Consider the following 23,235-nt stretch of genomic DNA (forward strand, 5'->3'; position numbering starts at 1 on the left):
TATTTGATAATCTGATAGAAATATATTTACTAATACTTATTTTTAAAAATAGATTTTTTAAATTTAGATGCTTTTTATTAGAAATTTTACGTAAACACACATAATATTAATTTATCACAATTTTAGAGTTTTTCGCAATGACATGCAAATGAACATGTTGAACATAACGTACTTTTATCGAAAAAATTAGCAGAAAAAAATCCATGAAAAATTCATTAAATAAATAAAGTTGTTTCCTAGGTAGAACATAATAGGGTCACAATAACATTATAGCACGTCATCATGACTTCATTTACAAGTAAACTTATTAGTGACAAATAAGACCATAATTTTTACAATATTATTATATCTGTTGGGTTAGAACCATATCCAATTGTACTCTGATTTACAATATATATCTAACTCCTTAAATAATTATGAAAATTAATTAATCTAATATTTAGTTCGAAAGAGAGCAAATCTACCTGACGATTGACTGCAATCGAAATGGACCGCTAAGGGTTCGAAAAAATCGAAAGTCGGATCGAAATCTAACCGACGAAGGGGAAGGGTGGGTAAGGCACCGGCGCCGGATAGTAACCGGGGTATGCTGCTACTGTCGGCTGTATCGGTACCGTGTTGGTGATGTAGGTAGTGAGTTCGGTAGGCACGATCCTTGTGGAGAAGAGAGTAGTATAGGCGGTTTTGGCGCCGAAAGTCAGTTTTAGTACTCGCGAGTCAGATACGGTAGCGAGAGTCTGAGTGATTATGGGCGCGCTCGTCACCGTGAATTGCGGTTGCTGCGGAAACAGTGGCAACTGTGGCACCTGCTGTATCTGTGGTTGCGGCAGCACCGGACTCAGGGTAGACGTGCCATATTCGTAGGACGTCCTGAAGCAGAAAATGCGATGAATATATATTACTATAAAAATGATAAATATTATATATATAATGTTCTTTATTATTTTATATTTGATAAAATATAAGGATACATAGAAAATGCAATAAAATATAGCGTAAAATATAGTATAATATAAAATGCTTGCAATAGATGAACGCATATGATTTACTAAATATTTTAAATACATTATTCAATTTTATTTATGAATAAATGTCCAATTTTGTATACGTATATCCATTACGTAAAAAAAGAAAATTCGCTTATTAAAAGCATTTAGAGTAAGAGATACTGACTTAGGTACGGTGCCGACTGGCCTGGTCAGTGTCGAGTAGATGGTATTCCCCAAGTTCACCACAGGAATCACGTGCGATTCATATAGCGTCTCCAAAGTGACTACTGGTTTGGATGTAGTGATGACCTGAGGTTGCGGTTGGCCAAAATATTTCAGTAGAGCCAATTGTTGGGCCTGCTCTGGGGTCAGCTGAGGCTCTGCATTGCTGCTGGTTGCGGTGTCGCTCTTGACCTTGGACGGCGATGCTGACTTAAAAACATCCAGGTCGGTGTCGGGATCGTTGTTGGGCACCACCACTCTCTTTGGAATATCCTCGTCATCACGATCGTCATCGCCAAAGTCGAGCTCGAGATGCAGTTCACTGCCGGCTTCATCGAGCTTCGAGTTGAACTCGTTTAACGTTTTGCTCGGAATAAACTGATAGATCTCCATCGGTGGCAGTGTCTTCGTCGCCGTCACCACTCGAGCGATGTTATACGTTTGCACCAAGGTCAACCGAGTGGTGCTGTTGCCGGCGTAGATCACTGGTAACATATGCGTTTTCAGCAACGTTTGAGTCGTCGAGAACGTCTCTGTCAGCGTTTCTAATGGCGGTGTCGCCTGAGCAGCATCTAAGGAGATCGCTGGTAGTGTCGCGATAGATGAGTCTAGTGGCAAGGTCGACTCGTAAGCAGCCCCAGTGTTCGCCAAGATGTTCTCAGTGAGCGGCTCCGTTGGTGAAATTGAACTGCTCGGTTCGGCCGTTGCAAATGTTTTCTTGATGGTGGAGGTCACTGTGATGTAGCGAGTATTTCGGAGTGTTCCTACCTAAAGATAGAATATCTTAGGTTATTGGATCTATATAATTTAGTAATTATATAGATATATTGTGATCCGCAGTGGATCAAACAATTAATATCAAGTAATAAACGCGATATAAATCAAAAGTCAATAATTTTATTATGCTATTATAATATTCTTAGATGTATTCAGCACTATGTTATTCAATTCAATCTTTTTGACACATAAATAAATAGATATTAAAATAAAATTGGGAAAACTTACTTGGAAAGAGTAAGGCGATTTGATAGTGGCAATCTCGAAGTATATATTGTCGAGATCCGCCGCGGTGGAGATTTCCACATTGAGCGTCTCTACTGGTAGGATTTGTTCTCCAGGATGCTGCTGATCCTGTTGCATGCTGACACTAGCCACGTCTTCGCTTTCACTGGGATCTAGCTCGTCCTCCGTCAAGGACAGTTCTTTCCTCTGGGCAACATTGGATGAGATCGGGGAAACGTTGATCATCATCGCCGTCGTCGCTGGCGTCTTGCCTTGCTCGTCAAAAACTGCCCCGGGAATCAACTCTGCTGTACTTGGCTCGGTTGTCGATGTTCGCAAATCTTCTTCATCCACCTGCTTACGAATCATGATTCTTGGTTTCGGCGTGGTCTTGTATGACCAGCGACCTTGCGTCCTCGGTAGCTTTACCTTGGGCAGAAGACTGATCGGTGTTGACGGTTGCTGATCGCTGTTCTTTGATTTCGTCAACTGTTTCGAGGGTGAGTTAGGGGATTGACTGTTCGGCCGGAAACCACTGCGACGACGAGTGATGGGTGCTTCAGTAGTGGTAGTTGCGGGACGATTTCTGTGGAGAATGATTTATAAAAGAGGATTATAAAAAAGATCGTAGCTTCACGTCAAATTATTGTATTATGTTTTCTGACCTACAAGAAAAGACAGGATAATAAAATTTATGATCGTTTGATAAAACTGAAAGAAAGCAGATAAATCACTGATAGATTTGTTTTTCTAATTGTACTCTTCTGTTAGCACTCACTTGTAATTTGGTCGAGTCGTGCTGGAACGATTCTTTCCAATTCTCGTTTGCTGTGGTTCGCTGTTATCGTATTCATCGGCAATCTTGTTTCGGAATTTGGGTCTGGGTGAATTATTGGAGATCGAAGGTTTTCGCGTCGATCGTACTGAAGTGTCTAATGGAATAAAAGTTAATCAATGTATTCTTCAAAGATTATTAAAAAAATTTTGTATCTATTATGAATTTTATTGAAAATGAAAAAATTAATATAAAGATAAGAATTTAAATTTACATTGATTTTTATTTATTATATTGATTTATCGTCCACTGCGATAATAATAAATTTATTAATTAATATTTTTTATATATTACACTGTGTGACCACAAAAATTTTCCAAAGGACGCGTGGGTTTGGTTATAGGATCTGTGAAGCTGGCACGACATTCTGTCGATATCAAAAAAATTACAACAGTTCCAATAGCACTTTTCACAGTTCTACAGTTCTATCTAGAAATAAAAAATAGCTCCGCAGTTTTAATATGAAAAAACTAAAATTGAAAATATGGCGTGCTAACTACGCGAATCTGGCACGTCAGATTTCCTCTAAAGTACGAGAAAAAAATTAATATTTGCACTTTTAGCAACAGTTCCCGATAGTTCTACTAAAAACCAACTAAGATATGCATTTTCAAAATAAAATAACAATATTTAACAATTTTTATACATCCTATATATAGAAAATGGCATAAAACTTCTAGAAAAAGTGACGTGCTGACTATTTCTATCAGTTTCAACGGCAGTTCTTACAGAGTTCTATGCAATGCAATCATTTATAAACAGAGTTCCGGCCTCTACATATTTTTAATCAATTTTTTAATACCTGAGTCCAGCACGACACTTGTAGAAAAAGTGGTAATATTTTTATTAAAAAAGTATGATATTATTTAATATGACAAATTTATAATTAGATTATACAAAAAAGAATTTAAATGCAACACAAAATTTATAAAAATTTATCATAAAATACTCACCAGAAGGTTCATTAAAAAGAGCTTCCAAGGGCAGTGAAGATTCGTCCTGTTGCTGATGAGTCGGGGTGGGCTCCAGCTGTGGTTTCAGCTTGCCATGCTGAGGACTAATAGTTTTCAGGATGCGATTGGTGCTGGAGGGCCGAATCTTACCTTCACCTATTGGTGCGACCGGCGCCGATAGAATTCTTGATGAGCTCTGCAATACTTGGGCATACTTGCCGTTGATATAAGTCCCGATCACGCTGGTCTCATGCACGGTCGTGAGTCCATCTTTTACGATGGTGCCGCCCAACTTGGTTACCAGGCCAGTTGGGTTCTCTTTGTCCCTTCGCGGAGTGGTACGCGGCTTGTGATGTACTTTCGACGAGGGTCGCAGGTTGATCAACTATTAGAAACCAAAATTATAATTAAATAATAGATGCCATACATGTCATCAAGGACAATCATAATGATAATTATGTGCAGTAAACAATTGTAAGGTGTTAAAAAGAATAAATTATCATTTACGTGATAGATGATACATATCTTAGTAAAAAAATCTTAATGAACATAAGTCGAAAACTCAACCGTTTTGGAGATATACATTTTTGTTAACATCATAAATGACTTTATACTAGCTTCTGCGTATCGCATGCAATGCGTTTATCTTAGTGTTTATAAATCGCATTCTGAATGCTCTGATTCAATACAATACATACTTTATAACAGAAGATTTCACCGGCAATCATAGTTATTATTAACCGGGCATTGTAGATGTATATATTATTTGGTGATTACATATAGTTATAACCGATTGCCAGTGAAATCTTTTGTTATGAAGTATGTATGGAAATTGAATCAGAATATTCAAAATGTGTGTGCGATTTATATAATAAACGCATAAATAACATTGTATACGATATGGAAAAACCAGTAAGTTACAAAAATGTTTATATTTCAGAAACGTTGAGAGAGAGAGAGAAGTATACCGAGTAGTAAAAGCTATAACAAAATATTTTAATAATATAATAATTTTATATGTACATATGTAAAAGAATATGATAGTAATATAATAACTTGATTTAAATGCAATAAAATATTTAAGATGCAGTAACACTGGAAAATACGGTCGGAAAAGCATATTTATCGTGCTTCGTGGGTGAAACCGATTTATGTATCGGTAAGATCAGATCGGACTTTCACGCTGATCGTCAGAGCTGAGGGACGGAGAGAGGAGGGCAACTAGAAAGGATCGGCTAGGAAATCGATTACGGCATGCGGAAAATTACACCGACGCGTTTATTCCGAATAATTTTGCGGCGGCTTCGCGCGCGAGTTATCGAGAAAGTTGCTTGCGAGATGCCCGTTGCGTAATTTACGGTAAAGCTGAGCACCGTTTCCATTACGACCTTATTCTTATCCCGCCAGCTAGACGACCCATTTTCCGTTTAGTATTCGAACTAGAATGCAATAAGAACTCGTTCTAGCGATGACATCCGTTCGTTATTGACGCGATCCAGTTTAGCAGTAATTAGAGATATGAAACGAGATTCGAAATTTTCATTTCTCGCGGTTCCTGCTCACGTGCGCTGAAGATCAATGTCACTTTATAAACAGGATATCTGATTTCCTGCCTTTGCAATCGAGCGTGAAGAATTAATCGCGGATCTTGTGAGCGCGAAATTGTTGCTGGATTCCGAAAGAGCCAATGCCACATTTTTAACGAATTAGATCATATTTTAGATATTTTCTCTTCATGTAATATGAGATTGGACAGAGTTATAAAATATAAGATTTGTCTTTACGATTTCTTTCAAAAGTAAGTTATTGATTTAACTCTAATGAAGATGGCCTTTCAACTTTTATTAAAAACATTTTTAGGACGACTAATATCACACTAACTTCTCAACCAAGCAAACTAGATTTAATTAGTTTCAATCGATAGATTTTTGTTTGCATATTCCGCAATAAGGTACTTTTCTTTTGCACACCTTTATTTTGAGAGAGTTGACTTAGATAAATAAGTTCAAATTACTGAAAATCACCATGAACGAAAAATCAATTTATTTCTGAATGTATAAATGAAAATCTATCGATTTGTCATTTTGAATATTCAAAAGTAACGGTGATTTAAACCGATCTACCTGATTCGACTATTCTCGAAACTTTTATTGTTAATAATTTTTTAACTAAACATATGCAAACAAAAATCTATCGATTGAAACTAGTTAAATCTAATTTGCCCATGGTTATTAGGAGTTAGTGTGAAATAGTATCTCTATTGTTTTTTTAATAATTTTATTACCAGAATTATGCAAACAAAAATTCAAAATGTGCGTACAATGAATAATTAAATATGCAAACGAATGAACAATCGAATGAGCTGTAGAAAGTTAATTTTTTCAAAAATTAGTAGGACCAACTTCACATTGATATTCATTTAGTCAAAAAAGTCAGCTAAGGCAAATTTCGGTGAATGGCTTTGCTGAATTTATAAAAGTATAACTAATCTAATATAATTCTAAAATATTACTTTATCATTACAAATAAAATGTCAGAACTAAAAATTAAATGTCGTAAACTGATAATTTAAAGATAAAGATATTATATTTATATAGAAAATATTATTTTAATATACATATTGCAGATTTTAAAGTATAACATGTATGTTTAAATATGTCATTTTCTCTACTTCTTTCACTAGCAGAGAAAGCAAATCCGTTATTTAGTTGATCCAGTTGAAAATATTAAAAGGAGGCCAGGAAGTTATTAAAAAAGTGTAAAATGTAATTGTTATGTACAATAACTCTAAAACATAGTACACAATTAAATAATGTATAAAATTACATATTTTGAAGTTTCAATTAACGAGGAAACTAATAATTTTTGCATTTACATATTTGCTTTATTTTTGTGATCTACATTTACATACCTTGTATGTCTCGTCGATCACTTCCGTCGGTTGCTTCGAGAGAAAATCATATTCCGGTTCAGCAAGATTGTTTTTCACGCCTGGAGTTTCATCCTTAGTATGTACTTGAACCACCGATGACAATGTAGGTGTCTTCGTTTGTTTACTTGATTCCTGAGAGAATTATGATTTATAACTAGGTCGACTTTTTAATACACAACGTCTTATAATTTGCATAATTTATTATAATAATTTAATTATTACAAAATTAAACTGCACAATGTATATAATTTAAATATATAATCATTTAAAAGATCTGATTATTGTATATTGTACAAGTTAGAATTATCGTAAGGAGAATATCTCACGTATTCAGAGATTGAGGGCATTTATAAAAAAAATCGACCTTAAAGTCGAAGAACTAGGCGTTCACGTAATATAATATGTATGTATAATTACAGGATATCCTGTACAGAGTCATTCCGTTCTCACCTGACTTTTCGTTGGTTTCGGCGCGGTATTCTCGGAAGAATTCACCACGTTCTGCTCGACCACGGAATTCACGATAATCTTTGTACCCTTCAACTGCTTCTTCGTTTCACCGCCCTGATCCTCGGCCTTGTGCGTCTTGCTGGGCTGGATGTCGGGGACATTTTTCTTCGGCTGCTGCTCCGTCGTCGGCTTTGTGTGAATCGCCGCCGGGGGGGACGTGGTCTTCTTCACGACACCTCCTTCTGAAAATTAACGACACATTTGCATACCTGACGGGAATAAAAATTGCACATCTGCGAGGTCGAATGATCGCGAAAATGAGACTAAAAAAGAATGTTTTGACGGCCAACGCTCGTCCTGAAGGTCTCGGTCAAATTCCTTATCTCTTGAAGAGGAAGAATTCAAGATACGTAAAAATCTTTTTCCTCAACTTTTTTTTCAATTTTATCGTGCGTATTATCTATTTATTATTTCTAATTTTGATTCCATCACATTTAAATTGCATAATAATTCTTATATTATATTTTAGTTTTTTAAAGTTAAAAATATACCTACTTTATATTATATTATTTTATTAATCATGCTGTAAATTATGCTGATATCAAACTTCAGTTGTTATTTACAGCTTTATTTTATTACAATTATTTTTTGTAAAATAATTTATTAAAATATTTTCATTTTTATTTAGGAAAAAAGAAGCGAACAGCTTTGTGTTATTGAGTGGGCGATTTGAAAAGTCAAGGGGAAGACATGACAAAAGAATCATGACAATGAGCACGACGATTTGTACGCAAACCCGGACAGCGATATGCTAAAGAGATTGATACCTGATGCCCCTTGCCAAGGCTCATCTTGTGTACATATATATAATGTTACAGTACTCTTCAGCCTTTCAAGGATTCATCCTTAACTCACAATCAAAGAATCAGAATCCATGAACGAGCACGGCATAATAAAAGGTGTTGATTACACTTGTTAGAAAGTATTTTCTGGCATTATATCCACAATTCAAGATCGCATGACACCTCATGATTACAAATTGCGAATTTTCTGCTTGACTGACAGCCCTCGTCATTTGGTTTTTAGAGGATTCTTTCTTCAGAATACCTCGAAATTTTTTTTCGTACTAATTAATAATTAAGATATACATAAATAAATCGTTATTGATTATGCGCTCTAAGATGATATCCCTTCAACGCTAAAGATACTTTACAGTTATAATTATAAGCAAAAGACAGTGAGTGTAAATATAGAGATCAGATATAGAGATATGTGTAGAATACAAAAATAAACGAAAATTAAGCGAGAGAGAGAGAGAGAGAGAGAGAGAGAGAGAGAGAGAGAGAGAGAGAGAGAATAAAACAAAATAGTAAAATAAGGTAATAGAATAAAATAAGCAAAGAAAAATTAAAAAATAAGAGTTAATCTTAGCAGCTCTTACTAGCACGAATACGCACTACATTTATTTTCGACATTACGATTTTATCGACAGTTCTGCAAAATAGGTAGGATACGTATACATATACTTATCTTCATTGAAAAACTATCATGGTAAAACGCAAATGTTTATAAATGTACGTGTTTAATATTTTTAATAATTTATTCTTTTTATAAAATTTTACCATGTTTATAATTTTATTAATCAATTATTATTGCAATAATAATAATGTATTTCAATTTTCGCAGATTTGATGTAATCATCCGAGTATAATTAAGAAGTATTTTGGACATGTTACCTGGAGGAGCGCTTTGAGGACTGAAGACCATCACTGTGTTACCAATTGTCGTGGTGAAGTCCAGGAAACCGTAGACAGTTTGTGTGACGAAATCATTATTTGTAGCTGCTGGTTCGATTGCTGCAACTGCATCCTCCGAGTAGCCGTTGTACACTTGTGCGGCGGACACTGCAACTAAAGTCGCAAGTTCACAAAAATCTGTTATAATTTGCCTAATGATTTATTATAAAATTTTTTTTAGATTAATATTATTTTACAATGAAATTTTATTTTATCTATACAAGGCTGAAAGGAATTAATAAAAATTGATATGAATTGTGGAATTGTGTGTGTGTGTGTGTGTGTGAAACAGGAAGTATCTTACTCAAAATTCTATAAAATTCAGCGACGACATCAATTTACTCACCATACGCTGCGACAAACACGAAGTATCTCGATACCATTGCGCTCAGTCTGATCTCATCCTAAGCGGACACACGAATTTCGTGGAATCTGAAAGAGTGAATATTATAAGACAACAAAAACATGAGAAAAAAATTTTCTTGTACATTAATCATTTTACGTATAACAGTCCAGTGCTTAGTATATATGTATAATAGCCGTCATAATCTAGCATTTTTTACGTCATATAAGCAATAAAAATATATTACGTCACCGCTTAAACAACAAAAAGTTCAAACTCGAGATAGTCGTCTTAAAGGTATCTCTTAAATATCTTTGACATCTTTCACAAAAATGTTTTAAACGCTTTTTAGAAGTTTTTAAGACGTCTTATGTCTCATTTTTGAACATGCTCTTGTTTATTTTACTGTTTGACAAGACAGAATAATTTGTGAGTTACATTTATTATTTATAATAATATCTTCTATGATCATGAGAGAATCGAGCTGTAATTCTCAGATAATTACGCAATTATTGCAGTTGAACGTGCAATTGGCCTCTTATAACCATCTTCTAGGACGGGATAAAAATTACGTGTTACATCAACGGCGTAAATATGACACATTACCGTGTTATTTTGCAAAGTACCGTTACTTTTCCTCTCCCTTAACAATTAACGATTATGTAAAAATAGCGGATTTTGCTTCATTAGAAATAACGTCTTGTGAATTATCTATGTGCGCTCATCTCTCACAGAGATTTCTAATTATCAATTCTCCTACGCGAGAGTTCGACCTTGGATTTACGCAGTTACATCTCCGTTTCTCTACGGAAGAAATATTTCAATAGATACTGACCGATTTAATGAGATTTAATGGCATCTATTTGATTGTTATTGTAATAAATTTCTCTTTTCAACAAAAATGTTCGTTTTTATCTAATTAACATTGGAAATTTTAATTAAATTAAAATTAATTAAATTATATTAAGTTAAAATTTAATTTAAAATTAAATAAAATGTTAATTAAAATTAAAACTTATAATTTTTTCAAATGAAAACTCTTAATAATTGTTGAATATTTTGGTATAAATTTTAATATCACCCGATATTTTGATTTCTTTAACTTCTCTGTGGATAAAACTTTCATTTACGTAAAACATTGACATTGTCCATCGAATTTTAATTCACCGCTATCGAATGCAGACGAAAGAAAAGGATAAAAGATCGGAGTAATTTCGCGACTGCGTGAGGCAATCGAGTGTCGTAAGTTAAAAAATTTCCTTCTCGTTCGATCGTTATCTGCTCGAGTATGAGCATTGTGAGCTCGTTCGGAAAACATCCTGTGTGAGACTAACGTAACAGCTACGTTAACACAATCGCGGCGAGGAAAGTGCGCGCTCGCGCGACGGGATCGTTACGTAACGCGCAACCACTGCCTTGCCGGTAATCGTTTTAACAACCCGAAACAATGGTAAGAGGTGCCTCCAGAGAGCAGGCACACCCAAGATTTGTGATGTCAAATCGGATTGACGGAGGCGGCTCGAAAAACGCAACATGGCACGCGCTTTTTCCCAAGTAACAAATCGACATTATTTGTCGTCATTTTGACATCAAAATGACAACAAATAGCGTTAGTTTGTTACCTGAGAAAAAATTATCGTTATGTTGATGTCAGAATGACATTAAAGCCCCTATATTTTGTAACTCTTTATTACATACACTGAACAAGTTGACGGTATTTGTCGTCATTTTGACGTCAAAATGACATTAAAGGTGCATCTTTATGCCTCTATTCTATAACTCTTAATGACAGTAACGGTATTGTTAGTGTCATTGCGTAGATTTTATACGGTAAAAAAAGTTTCGCAATGACAATATATTATATATTATATATCGTTATTATTGTTAAAAGTTATAGAATTTCAAATTAAAAGAAAGTCGCAAAATGATGACTTTAATTTTTTATTAACAAAATTTGATTGTTTATGGATGTTAAGAATTAAAATAAAATTACATTTCAATTTTCTGTTGACACTTTTATATGTTCTTTGAAATAGAGATACATCTTTAATATAATTTTGAAAAACAATATCAGTTTGCTATTATGCATCTAAATCTATTTTAATAAGCGCGTCGTGTGCCGTTACAGTGCGCGCCGTTATACATCACCGATTGCTATACAGGGTGTCTCGAGTTTACCGGACGTTCCTCTAACTATGGCAACCTTGGACAATCCTTGTGAAGACAATCCTTAATAAAGCCGATGAGAGAGAGAATATTATTCGTCCTTTCGAATCGTGCATTCTCAATTGAGTTTTGAATTATAAAAGATCGCGTTTAGAAATCCGCTTGAAATCAATCGAATTTGTCATCGATTTTCATTATTATCAAACTCGCGAAATTTTTCGTTCCTAATTCTCAATCGTCCGTTGGCAATGGGTGTACTAATTTTTTTAGCTCTTAATTATTCATTTTATGGCTTATGTATCTTTCATGCGAAATAAGGCTCGCTCGACCGCACTTTCGCTGCTTTCCTTTTCCTAAACACCGCAAAGTGCGAAACACTTCCGTCGTAGGCGGTTTTACAGAAGCGATCTTTTAATCCGGCAGCCTTTTTTCTGGAGACCCAGAATCGCAATCGGGGGAATCAGAGTAGCGGTGTGCAGCATCGCGGAATCGCGAGAGCGCTCCTTTCACCCGTTCTCTCACGACTGCATCGCGGGCTGATCTCGGCGAGCAGTAAATAACGGCTTCAACTATAAAACTGAAAAGCGCAAACGTCACGCTTCCATCGCGAGAACCGTTTCTGATGATAGGGTACTACGCGGCGAATTATTGTAACTTGAAAATGAGTGAGAATTTGCTGATCATACGTAACCTGTCGAATGGAGAACCTATTCATCGTTATAAAAGTAATAGATATTACAATTTATGGCCATCCGTAGTGGCCTTTTTATATGGATAGTTAAAAGCATAGAAAAGATCTATTTTATATTATGAGGAGAAACAGCAATGCACCCACAAAAAAACAAACCACACAACACATATGTGTATTACCTAATTAATATATCACATTCTTCTTCTTATTATGTATTATATAAGTATTACATAATAGTTCATATTTTAATTAATATTATAATTATAAAATTTTATATTGTTTCATTTATAAATGGTAATGTCGATGTAAAAAAATCTTAAAACATTCTGAATATTCTTAAAGAAATATCCTAAGGAATTCCAGCCCTCAGAATGTCCTAAAATATGGATATCCTGAGGATGTCATTCGGAAAACTGTGTTGTGCGAAATTATTCGTTTTATTAATTGTCATATAATTAACATATCTAGTATATATATTATCTAATTAATATATTATCCTTCTATATTATATATTATATTATATAAATATTATATAGTTTATATTTTCATTAATCATTATTATATCATTTTATATCGTTTTGTTTACGAAAGGTAATATTGGTACAAAGAGATTTTAAATCTTTCCAAATTTGAACGTGTTATAAATGAAAATTAATAGAGATTAAGACAATAAAACAAATAGTCAAAAATAATCACTGTGAGAATTCAAGGTGTTCACGACTATGACGAGTCATACTCATGCGAAGGTAAAGAGGAGTGGCCCTACTCTCTCGCTCTATTCTGCTATATCGTATACACATGCGCGCGTATACGTGCACGGTATGTGTAATGACTTGTAATGTAAAAAAGAAATACCGTGCTGCAACGTGCGTAAATCTCGGTCGAGCATTCGAGTAAACCCTTTCCCGCGCGTCCGACGACTATTTCTTACGATCGAAATGTACTGTTTTTTCATGGAAAGAATCGTGAAATGCACAAAGCAATATTCCATGACGTACGAAGAGAAAAAACCTTAGTGACTCGCATTTAAAAATAATTTATACAACTTCACGAGAAACTCTCTCCCTTTATAGATACTTGCTATTTTTTAAACACACGATTACATAATATTTTTTTACATTCTAATTTAATTAATTTATTAATTAGAAAATTATAAAGTATACGCAAATAACGGTCTAAAATAGAGTTGGAAATTAAGGAAGTGGAAATATGTCTTAACGTTGCCGAGTTTCGGATTGTCACGTCATTAACACGATTGTCGCGAGATCCTATGGTGACAATTAAGCGACCAAACGATGTGTCGGAGACCGAGAAACTAATTATTACGTCCGTGAGCATAAATTTCGTGGTCAAGAGTAACGATCTGGGCGAAAGCCTGTCTCGAAATATGCTGAAAACCGGTCATCAACGGCAGGAATGGTGTTCGTCCGCTCGATCGCTCAAGATCATGGTCAGCCCAAGACCGTCGAGTCCATCGACCATCAACCGGGCCTCAGGAATCAACTGCCTACGTACACATTTCTGCAGTTACGTTTTCGGCATTTTTTCCTTCCGCGTGGATGTAAAAAATGTTCTCGATGCAATTCTCGTCTCTCTAAATTTGAACTCTGCTGAACCTTGCGCTTTCCTATACTTTAATTATAAATAAACAATATCTATAGCTTATTTGCTTAAATAGTTGTTTTTAGTTAAGTGGATAATTTGTATATGTATATATCTTTGACACAATGGCAATGTAGCCATTTACACGATACTTTTAATTGGGTTTAATAACATCCATAGTTACAAAACTGTTCAATTACAGTCACTCTACTCTTTAGGGGAATAACTATACAATTAGCCAGTTTCATATAACTAAGGATATTAAAAGCAACTAAAGATGGTGTGTAAATATAATCTTTAATAGTATAAGAATATATAATATTTCAATAAAAATGATTGGCATTTTTTTCCTTAATAGTGAATTAATAATAAAAATTGTAAACATTTATAAATTATAGTAAATTTAGGATATTTTTCGACAACAGCCAAAACGAGTAAAAAATATGATAAATATGATTTGATTATATAAATTAATATAATAAATACTGATAATTTAAGTGTATTTATTAAAATAATACAAATTCTATTTATTATTGCAGCCATATTCGTCGATATTCATGTTATTAAGGATTTTATAATCGAAAGTTTCCAAAATGGAAATTTTTCACTGTTGACGTATCACTTATGTCGATTCGCCGCACTGTACGCGCAGTTTGCTTCGCTTTCGAAAGGCTCTTCGTTTCTCACTCGACTGATGTATGTTAATCAGTTTTCCTCTAGTCATTGCTCCTCTTTTGGAAATACCATCATATCTCTCTCGCTAAGCGAAAATATATCGAAAGCAGCGTAAGAAGACGCTCCGAAAACGCAATAATTCAGATAGAGCCATTTAACATAAGTAACAACGTTGGAAAACATTAGCATATTCGCGTCTCCAGAAACGGAGTCGTGCAAAATTACGTCTGCATACTAATTGCTTCAGCTCCACTTGAACCGATGTGATGACCATGAACCTCATAGAGACGAAATAAATTTGGAAATATTTTAATTGAAAAAAAAATAGTAAAAATAGTAAATCTTGATAAATATATATATTTTTTAAATTGTGTTAATTAAACATCTATTTCTTCAGTAAATAAATCTTTATTCAAAATAATAAAAACCATAATTAAATCAAATTAATAGTTCTTGTATCAAATAAATATGTTTGCATTTAGTAAATATTTACTTAGAACTATTCAAACAAATATAATAATTAATAATTTTATTGTTTTATTAATAAATTAATAAATTAATAATATTTTTTAAATTTAGTATTTTTTTCAGTGTATTAGATCACTTTATTTAGTAGATTAGCGAAATGAGGCAAGCCAGAATAAATTATGGAAGACCGAAAACATCCGTTCTTATTTGACGCAAATAGAATTGATTAAAAGATATAAAATTCGTAATTGTGAGGCATTGAGTGGGTGGAAAGTCTTCTTCCACGTGGCATTTAAATTCACGTGAATGACAATTTCTTCCTAACGAATTTATGTACATCTGACGCAATCTATCTTATGCATCCGTCTCCTAAGCGAGACAATTCTAGACAAGTCTAATCACAATTCAGCTAACTCTGAGAATTCTCGGGAAAACACTTTCCCATGCGTGCGACTTTTTATTCTTCTTCAGCCTCTTCTTCCAACTGGAAAAGATTAATTCTCTGCCAAGAGAGAATTCTCGCACGTTATTTTAATGGACAGTTGGCTCAGACATCGCTGATCCTTTTCCCTAGGAACAAACGCTATTGGCATTAATTCGGCCATTAATCCCACAAAATATCTCCGAGCTTCTTTGTCACGTAATCATTTCCGCGTTGCAAGTTTCGTCTGCTTCCTAGATACGAATTTTCCTTCGGAAATAGATAATCATCAGATGATTCATCGGTGAAGTGAAATTCAAATGAAACAGAAAGAAACGGGGGTTTTTCATTGTCTGCGCATCTTAACGACAAATGGCGGACGTTGACTCCCTCACCTTCTTGGAGAGATCACGGCCGTTCATGAGGTTTCGCTGGTTTTGTTACGCCGATTTTTCCCTCACTTTTGTCCCGAGGACAACTATTTTTAATTAAACGTCCTGCGTCGCGCGACTTTCCGGCTGGTACTAGCCGAAGAGATGAAGAAGATCCCTTCTTGAAGATCTGCGATTTCACCTTGCGGCTGCTAATTCATCACCTCTTAATTTATTCCTCATAGTCTGCCCTCTGATAAATTCTTGATCCCTCCTTAAGATCGTCTCAGACTTCCATGAACATTGTCCATCAAAATAAAAGTAAATGTACTTTGTGTGAGTCATTGATTAAATTTATTGTAGCCGAGTGAAAATAATTAAATTAATCATAGTGAAACAACGTTCAATATTTATCATTCAAAATCGATTTCATGATCGAAGATATTGCTCTCTAAAACTTTTAAAATTAATTTCATTCTGAAAAGTGAAATCTCATTTATAGGCCGACATTCATGGATCTGTGAAGCTAGCACGACATTCTCTCGATATCAATCACATATTGATGTGCTAGATTCTCGAAGTTAATACGACATATCATCATTTTTAATTTTTTAGTATTACAAATGCGGAACTATTGCTTATTTTTATAATGAACTGTAGAACTATGAAATGTGCTACTAGAACTATTGTAATTTTTTTGATATCGTCATGCTGGCTTCATAAATCCGGTATTCATTCGTCGATTCTTATATTTCAATCTTAAGATGTCATAAACCAATCAAAGGACATTAGCACCTTAAGATATTACTTAAGATGGCCTTAAAATAAGAATAGACTATGAGAATATCGTCTTTAAAGATTGAAAATTGAGCCACTCTTTTTCAGGACTGGCAAATTTTTGTACTTTAGAGTGAGATTTCTCTCCAAAGAATTTGGAGAGAACATTAAGCTCCAGCGAATTACAACACGTGTACAATATATTAAATAAACAGATTAAATCGATATTCTTAAAAAGAAAAGAAATTTAAAATTTGTGGCGGGATAATAGATCGGTGTCGCAAATTTTAATATCTTTTTGTTTCCAGATCGTCAGAAATCCGCTCTGGAGATTGTTGGAGTTTACCGCAAAACCGCGTCGGATTGGAGCCCCGTCGTTAGGCAGTCGTAATTACGAAATCTGCGCAGGAATCGTTCGTAATGTTCATTCGCGCGCTTGTACGAACGCGAGAAAAAGGAAAGAGAATGCGCGCGCGTATGGAGAGACTTACGCTTTTAAAATCCCTCGCGTGCATCGGACTTGCAAAACGGGGACTTATTTTCACGGATGACAAAGTACCCAAACGTATTACGACGTAGTTCGCGATGCACGACCTCGCGCCTCTGGTTTTCGATTAAGTATTTGTTCGCGATTTGGCAACGGAAGAATTAATAACCATGCGGTTATACTCGTCGCGAATTTTGCAACGACACCTTTAAATCGAGGTTTCGAGTCAACGAGGAAACGGCCCTTGTGCAATAGTAATATAATAAATAATAATTATTCTCAGAATATAGAGGCAGGTCCGATCTTACTCCGATTAACTTTATTAAATCAAAAAAAGTTGTCAATTGCAAAATTGAAAAAACTTATCGTTTTTATCATCTTTACGATGAGATCGATTCATAAAATTGATGTACGACTATATAATCAGAGAGTATATTCCGTACTAAGAAAAATGTCTAATTAAATTTATTGAAATTTTTATTGAAAATGAGGAATTTTCTGGTTAAATCTGCTAATTTTAGTGGAGATAACAGAACTTCTGATATAATCAGAATTTTCCGGTTCGTCCATATTTTCAACCAAACATTTGTCTCGGTGCATATTTGTTTCCATTTGCAAAATTTATATTATTATTAATTCATTATAGCCAGATATTTTGCTTATAAACTGAACAAAAAAAGGGAGAAAAACGTGCGTTAAGGTATCACGCGAGACGAGTGCGATTTAGCAATGTGTGTAGATTCTTTGCCGTTTATGGCAAACAACATTGCTGTTATTTCCTAATTGCTTCCTGATCACGCAGCTTGCGGCCGATCGACCCAGATTCTATTTCTTTCCCTCGTCGCGGATTTAGCGGATTTCGCGGCAAGATCGAATCGGAAGCGGAAGTCTGCGGATTTCACTCGTAGACCTCCCTGCGCATGCGCGTACATGCGTGTTCCGTGAAATTTATTTTACTTTCCATCAGCGCAAGTGCACACGTAATACAACCGTTAGTGCACGTAAGATTGCACTCGTTCCCGCGAGAGCATCGCGCTGAAAACGCACGAGCTACTAACTCGTAATTATACTCTTACCACAACGACAGAGCCTCGTGCGAAATGAAAGCGCGTTATAGTCGAGAAGTGCACTGCAAAATTACATTTCATCGAACACAAAGCAAGATCTAGAATTGTAAACTGCGCGATCAGATATAGAGTACCACTTACATATATACCCGTTTCTATCAGTGTAATTATCAGTTTTAATCTCAATTGACTCTTCATCTTTTTCTAGTCCTAAGAATAAAAAAAAAATTAAGAGTAAGTTGAATTAAGGTTAAAGGTTAATCCACATTGGTAGAAACGAGCATTAATCAAAAATAAAATTGCAGACCTAGAATTATAAATAATTTCTTTGCCTTTCCCTTCCTTTCTATTTCTTTTATACAAAATTTGATACACAATCAAGTAGAAATATGAAATAATAATAAGGATAAAGTGAACGACAAATTCGAGTCGTCGATAAATAGAATTAAGAAATTAATACATATGAAAAAATTAGAAATATAGTTAAAACAACTAATATAAAGAGATAAGGGCAATATGAGCCAATAATCTCGTTAAAATCTTTTTAAATTTAATATATTGATTTTTAATAATTTAATAATATAAAAAAATAATAGAAGTCTTATTAAGAGAATAAAATTTTTTAAAATTATTAAGTACATTAATATATGTGATTTTTTGTATACTCTTTTGAGATGACTCTCAAGCCATTTTTTTTCTCCTTAATATATTTAATTGAAATGTTTTTATTAAGGCTCAATAAATTTAAAACTAATAAGGAGAAACAGGGCTACGAGCCAATAAATTCGATAAAATCTTTAATATATTGCGAAGAATATATCACGTAATTTTGGCGTTTCGTCCCAGCTCCCACTACTGGACTCATCAGTAAGGCATTGTAGTGGAAGCCTACCTTATACGCCTGAGAGAGTTATTTAATCGAGATTCTATATAAAGAGATGTACGCGTATCAAAGCACTTGCGAAAATTTTGCGAATATTTATAGACCTCTGATGGCGGGTCGACGTAGTAATATTCTTTGCAATATTTATCTAAAGTAATATATGTATTCCCCTCCATCCCCCAACTTGCGCGCCGAACAATCGTCGGTCTTGAAACGCAACTCTATCTATAATTGAAACAAATTCAATTGTGCATACATAACATGTTTCAGCTCCTGATTTGAAGCTTCTTTAGATATAAAAGATATCCATTGTATCGTAGTGACGGTAGAATTGTAAATGTATTCGTGTGTTGTGATAAAACATGTTATGTATGCAGTTTGAATTTGTTTTAATTACATTTCTAATTTTTTGAGAGCTTTGTTTATTAGTAATTATTTTTAGAAATATGAATTTAAGAACTAATAGATTCTAGACTAATTATAATTTTACAATTTAGATAAAATAAAATGATATAAATTAAACTTACATATACAAAATTAACGTAGCATTAAATTTTTTAAATAAATGTGAGTCATTGTTTTCGAACAAAACAAGTTTCGATTAAATCTGGTGTCTTTATCCGTTCTAATTAAAAAAAAAATCTGTGTTACGTTCAGGGTCAATGAAGAATTGCGACAGTTCCTTTCTGTTCTGCCCTATACTATTACGCCCTTCGCGGTAATCACATGACTATGTATTACATCGAGACTGCGGGCAAAAGTGTATCGTTGGGCGTGTGGGAAAACGGGAGCAGTGAACGTGCCCTCGCATACGCACGCACGCGGATTGCGCGTAAGATCACGAGTGTGGACGACAAGTCGCACGTGTCGGAACAGAAATATCCGCGCGGATCGAATCCGGTCGCACGTGACCGGGGACCTCGCTTAGAAAGCAAGCTTAGGTTTCTTAGGAATGCCCATTTAGCAATCGCTCTCCATCGGCCCCGAATGGAAACAACTGACGCGATCAACTAGGCTACTCGGTGAGCCGAAAGAACGACATGGGCGATCGCAAGTCTCACAAACTTTTTCATAATATACATCGGACTGGAATTATCGAGATAAGAACGAAAATGAGTAAATTGTAAAAACACAAAAAAACCTGAAAATTTATAATACATTAAAATATAAACTATCTAGAACGCATTTATGAGTAAGAAGTGTGTGTGTGTGTGTGTGTGAGAAAGATCAGGTCTTTATAAATTTCTTGTAACAGTTATAATTATTAATATAAATAAATTTTTGTTAACAAATAAATCAAGCTTTGGACTTGAATTGATCTTATTTTAAAGTAACAGAGAATTTATAATATATGCAGAAGTCTTGCCATTTTTTTTCCTAAATTCACTTTTTATTACCACTTATTTACATTTGTAGTTGCATCTGTAAATGATAATTTATAGCCGCGTGTTATATTTAGAAATTTCAAAAGGATAACAATAATTAATTAAACAATATCTACAAATAATCATTTTTTGAGCAGACCTGTTCAAAGAACAGATTTATCTTTCATTTATGACATTAATGACTATTTCTACCAATTTAGTTTAATTTTAATCTCAGTTTAATTGACTCTTCATCTTTTTTTAGTTTTAAAAATTGAAAAAAATAAAGAGTAAATTGAATCTAGATGATTAAAATTAATCTTACATTGATAGAAATGGTCCTAAGTTGTTTGTTCTTAAACAGATATGTGGTTTGAGGCTTAAAAGATTATTAAATTTTGATTCCAAAAACTAAAGCTATAGTTTCGAAATTTATCAGATCCGAGTGAAAGTTATTTTGTCCAAAATATACTAATTGATATAATAATTCTCGTTTTTTTACGCATATACCGTACGTTAGATGTATCGCGCACGTAATATACAACGCAACGTAACATAAGCGATATCCCAATTACAACCAGGAGTACCTCGGCGCAAAGATGCCGTAGGCAATATATAGACGGTGCAAACAGTTATACACTTTCACTTGAATCTCGTTCAGCTTTACAGCTAAGGGATATACAGGGTGTTCACTATCTTCTTCGTCGAGGTCACATCTCGATTATGCAAGATAGTATCAAAGCAATGGGTAAATATCATGAATGGCAATAAGAGTCCAACAATTGAAAGAATTGATATTAATTATTTCTCTAATAATTAATAATAAAGAAAATGATAACTACAATAATAAATTTATAAGAGAGCAATTATTAACAAAAATATTTTTTATAGATATTGTCTAATGTGTTTTCTTCTCTAAAGAAAACTTTTTTCAAATGTCCCAAAAGTTAGTGGATATCGTGGACGCGATTTAATGGATGTGTGCGCATAATGATAAAAAATATAATTAAAGCTTGTAATCTTAAAATAATTAGTTAATAAGACATATGTTTTTCTTTCTTAATCAATTAGCCGATCCATCCATCTTGAATTCTACAGTGATAATCAAAGGCGGATGGCAATTAAAGGTTGAAATGACTCGTTCAAAATTTTGCTTCGGGTAGCTTTGATGCTATCGGGCGGCAAGCTTATTTGCTGCTGAACATCGTTGTCTTGGATGCGACTGAATTCTCAGGCGTATCGTGAGACGAGGATGACATTCACTCGTCTGTTTACGGCGCGCGATCGTTTGTAAGAAATATTTCTACAATCTATGTGTGTCTTGTAGACGGTATTCTTCGTTCTTTTTGCGATTGGAGAATTTTAGTCCGGAACAACATTTTAAGAATATCGTTCTTACACGTAACACGCTTTTGAGAAATTCTCCCGTTTGTTATTGAATTTTTTTTCTGCAGATTTCATATACAAGTTACAATTACAGTAACAAAAAATTGTCAGAATAATTATTGATGTTATAAAGTTAATGTAATACAATAAAAAAGTGGAATTACATATACAATTATATAATATCATTAAAACGCTGAATTACTATATAAACTATATCTTACAACCAAAATTTTATTAAAAAGCAACTACGAGTCTTTTAAATCTCAAGGAATGAAACAATTAATTTTCTTGTTACTTGCCTTTTTAATAAATTACATTAATATTATTGTACATCAATATTAATAAGAGAGAGAATTAAATTTGGATGAATTTCTTTGAGTTCTTAAAAAAATGGAAACATTATCGTATTAAAAGTCCCATCTCTCTTGCAATAATTAACGAAGTTTAGTTTGGTGTCTTTCTTACTTTCCTAACTGGAAAATTTCGTCGCATCATCTCTGCTCCTACAAATTAAGCGCAGATACGGATGAATACTCTCTCGCGCTTTCTCTCGTATTCAGCTTATATGAAAGTGACACGATTCTTTATTCATTGGTTGCCCTGATCGTTTGTCCTCGAAGATCTTTCACGCCAAAAACGCGATGTGTCGTACATCGTACATGTGCACGCGTGTACCTCATACGTTACGTTTTTTTTAATGCATTGCGAGTGACTTCGATCAATTTAAAAAAGAACGCGAAACCTAATAAAGTAAATTGCAAAATTAGAATTTAAAAAGGTTTTAAGTTTTACTTACTTTAATGTAATTTAATGTAATTGATTCAGAGTTACAATTTTCTGAGCGCGAAATTTAAATCGAACGTAACCGCACATGTATAAAAGTAGTGTCATTCTTTCTGCTTCATAAATAATGCAAATATTTAAAAAAATGTCTTTCAACATCTCCACTAGGTATTCGCCTTGGTGTTGTATCCATAAATAATTGAAGTTAACCGATTGACACTTCTTATAAATATGATTTTTAAAAATACAAAGTCGTTCAAGTGCTGTAGTTAATTTTTGACTGATAATAATAGAAATAATAACAATTATTTATTTGTAATATTAAAAGTTTTATTTTAGATTATAATTATAAAAAAATATTATTATTTTAGATTTATATTAGATTTTGAAAGATAATAAAAAATTTAAGTAATTAAATTAAAAATATACGTTTTACATTTTCACACACAATAAAATTAGTGACTAAATTTTACATAGAAACAAAATATAAATAAGATAAATTCTTATGTAACATGGAAGATATGTATACAGAAAAAAAATATATATATGTGTATACATATATATATATATAT

The 23,235-nt window shown here is 33.8% G+C and overlaps 1 protein-coding gene across 1 annotated transcript; it reads right to left on the reverse strand.

Annotated features, from left to right (window-relative positions):
* Positions 1-530: 530 nt before the first annotated feature.
* LOC108773634 (mucin-17) lies at positions 531-9,150 on the reverse strand. The gene is made up of 8 exons (XM_018539500.1): positions 9,120-9,150; positions 7,384-7,625; positions 6,913-7,065; positions 4,002-4,386; positions 2,992-3,145; positions 2,217-2,799; positions 1,174-1,979; positions 531-870 (listed from the first exon to the last, which is right to left on the reverse strand). Exons 1-8 carry the CDS (start codon positions 9,148-9,150, stop codon positions 531-533), a joined length of 2,694 nt encoding a protein of 897 aa, XP_018395002.1.
* Between the last annotated feature and the right edge of the window lie 14,085 nt (positions 9,151-23,235).

Source organism: Cyphomyrmex costatus, unplaced genomic scaffold (assembly GCF_001594065.2).
Source record: "Cyphomyrmex costatus isolate MS0001 unplaced genomic scaffold, Ccosl1.0 scaffold216, whole genome shotgun sequence".
In the NCBI taxonomy this organism is placed as follows: Eukaryota; Metazoa; Arthropoda; class Insecta; order Hymenoptera; family Formicidae; genus Cyphomyrmex; species Cyphomyrmex costatus.

Coding starts and splice junctions, on each gene's coding strand:
- LOC108773634 (XM_018539500.1), bottom strand. CDS start 9,150: ATGGTCTTCAGTCCTCAAAGCGCTCCTCCAG. Junction 4,387..6,912: donor TGATCGACGAGACATACAAG/GTATGTAAATGT, acceptor GGTTTCTAATAG/TTGATCAACCTGCGACCCTC. Junction 2,800..2,991: donor ACGACTCGACCAAATTACAA/GTGAGTGCTAAC, acceptor CATTCTCCACAG/AAATCGTCCCGCAACTACCA.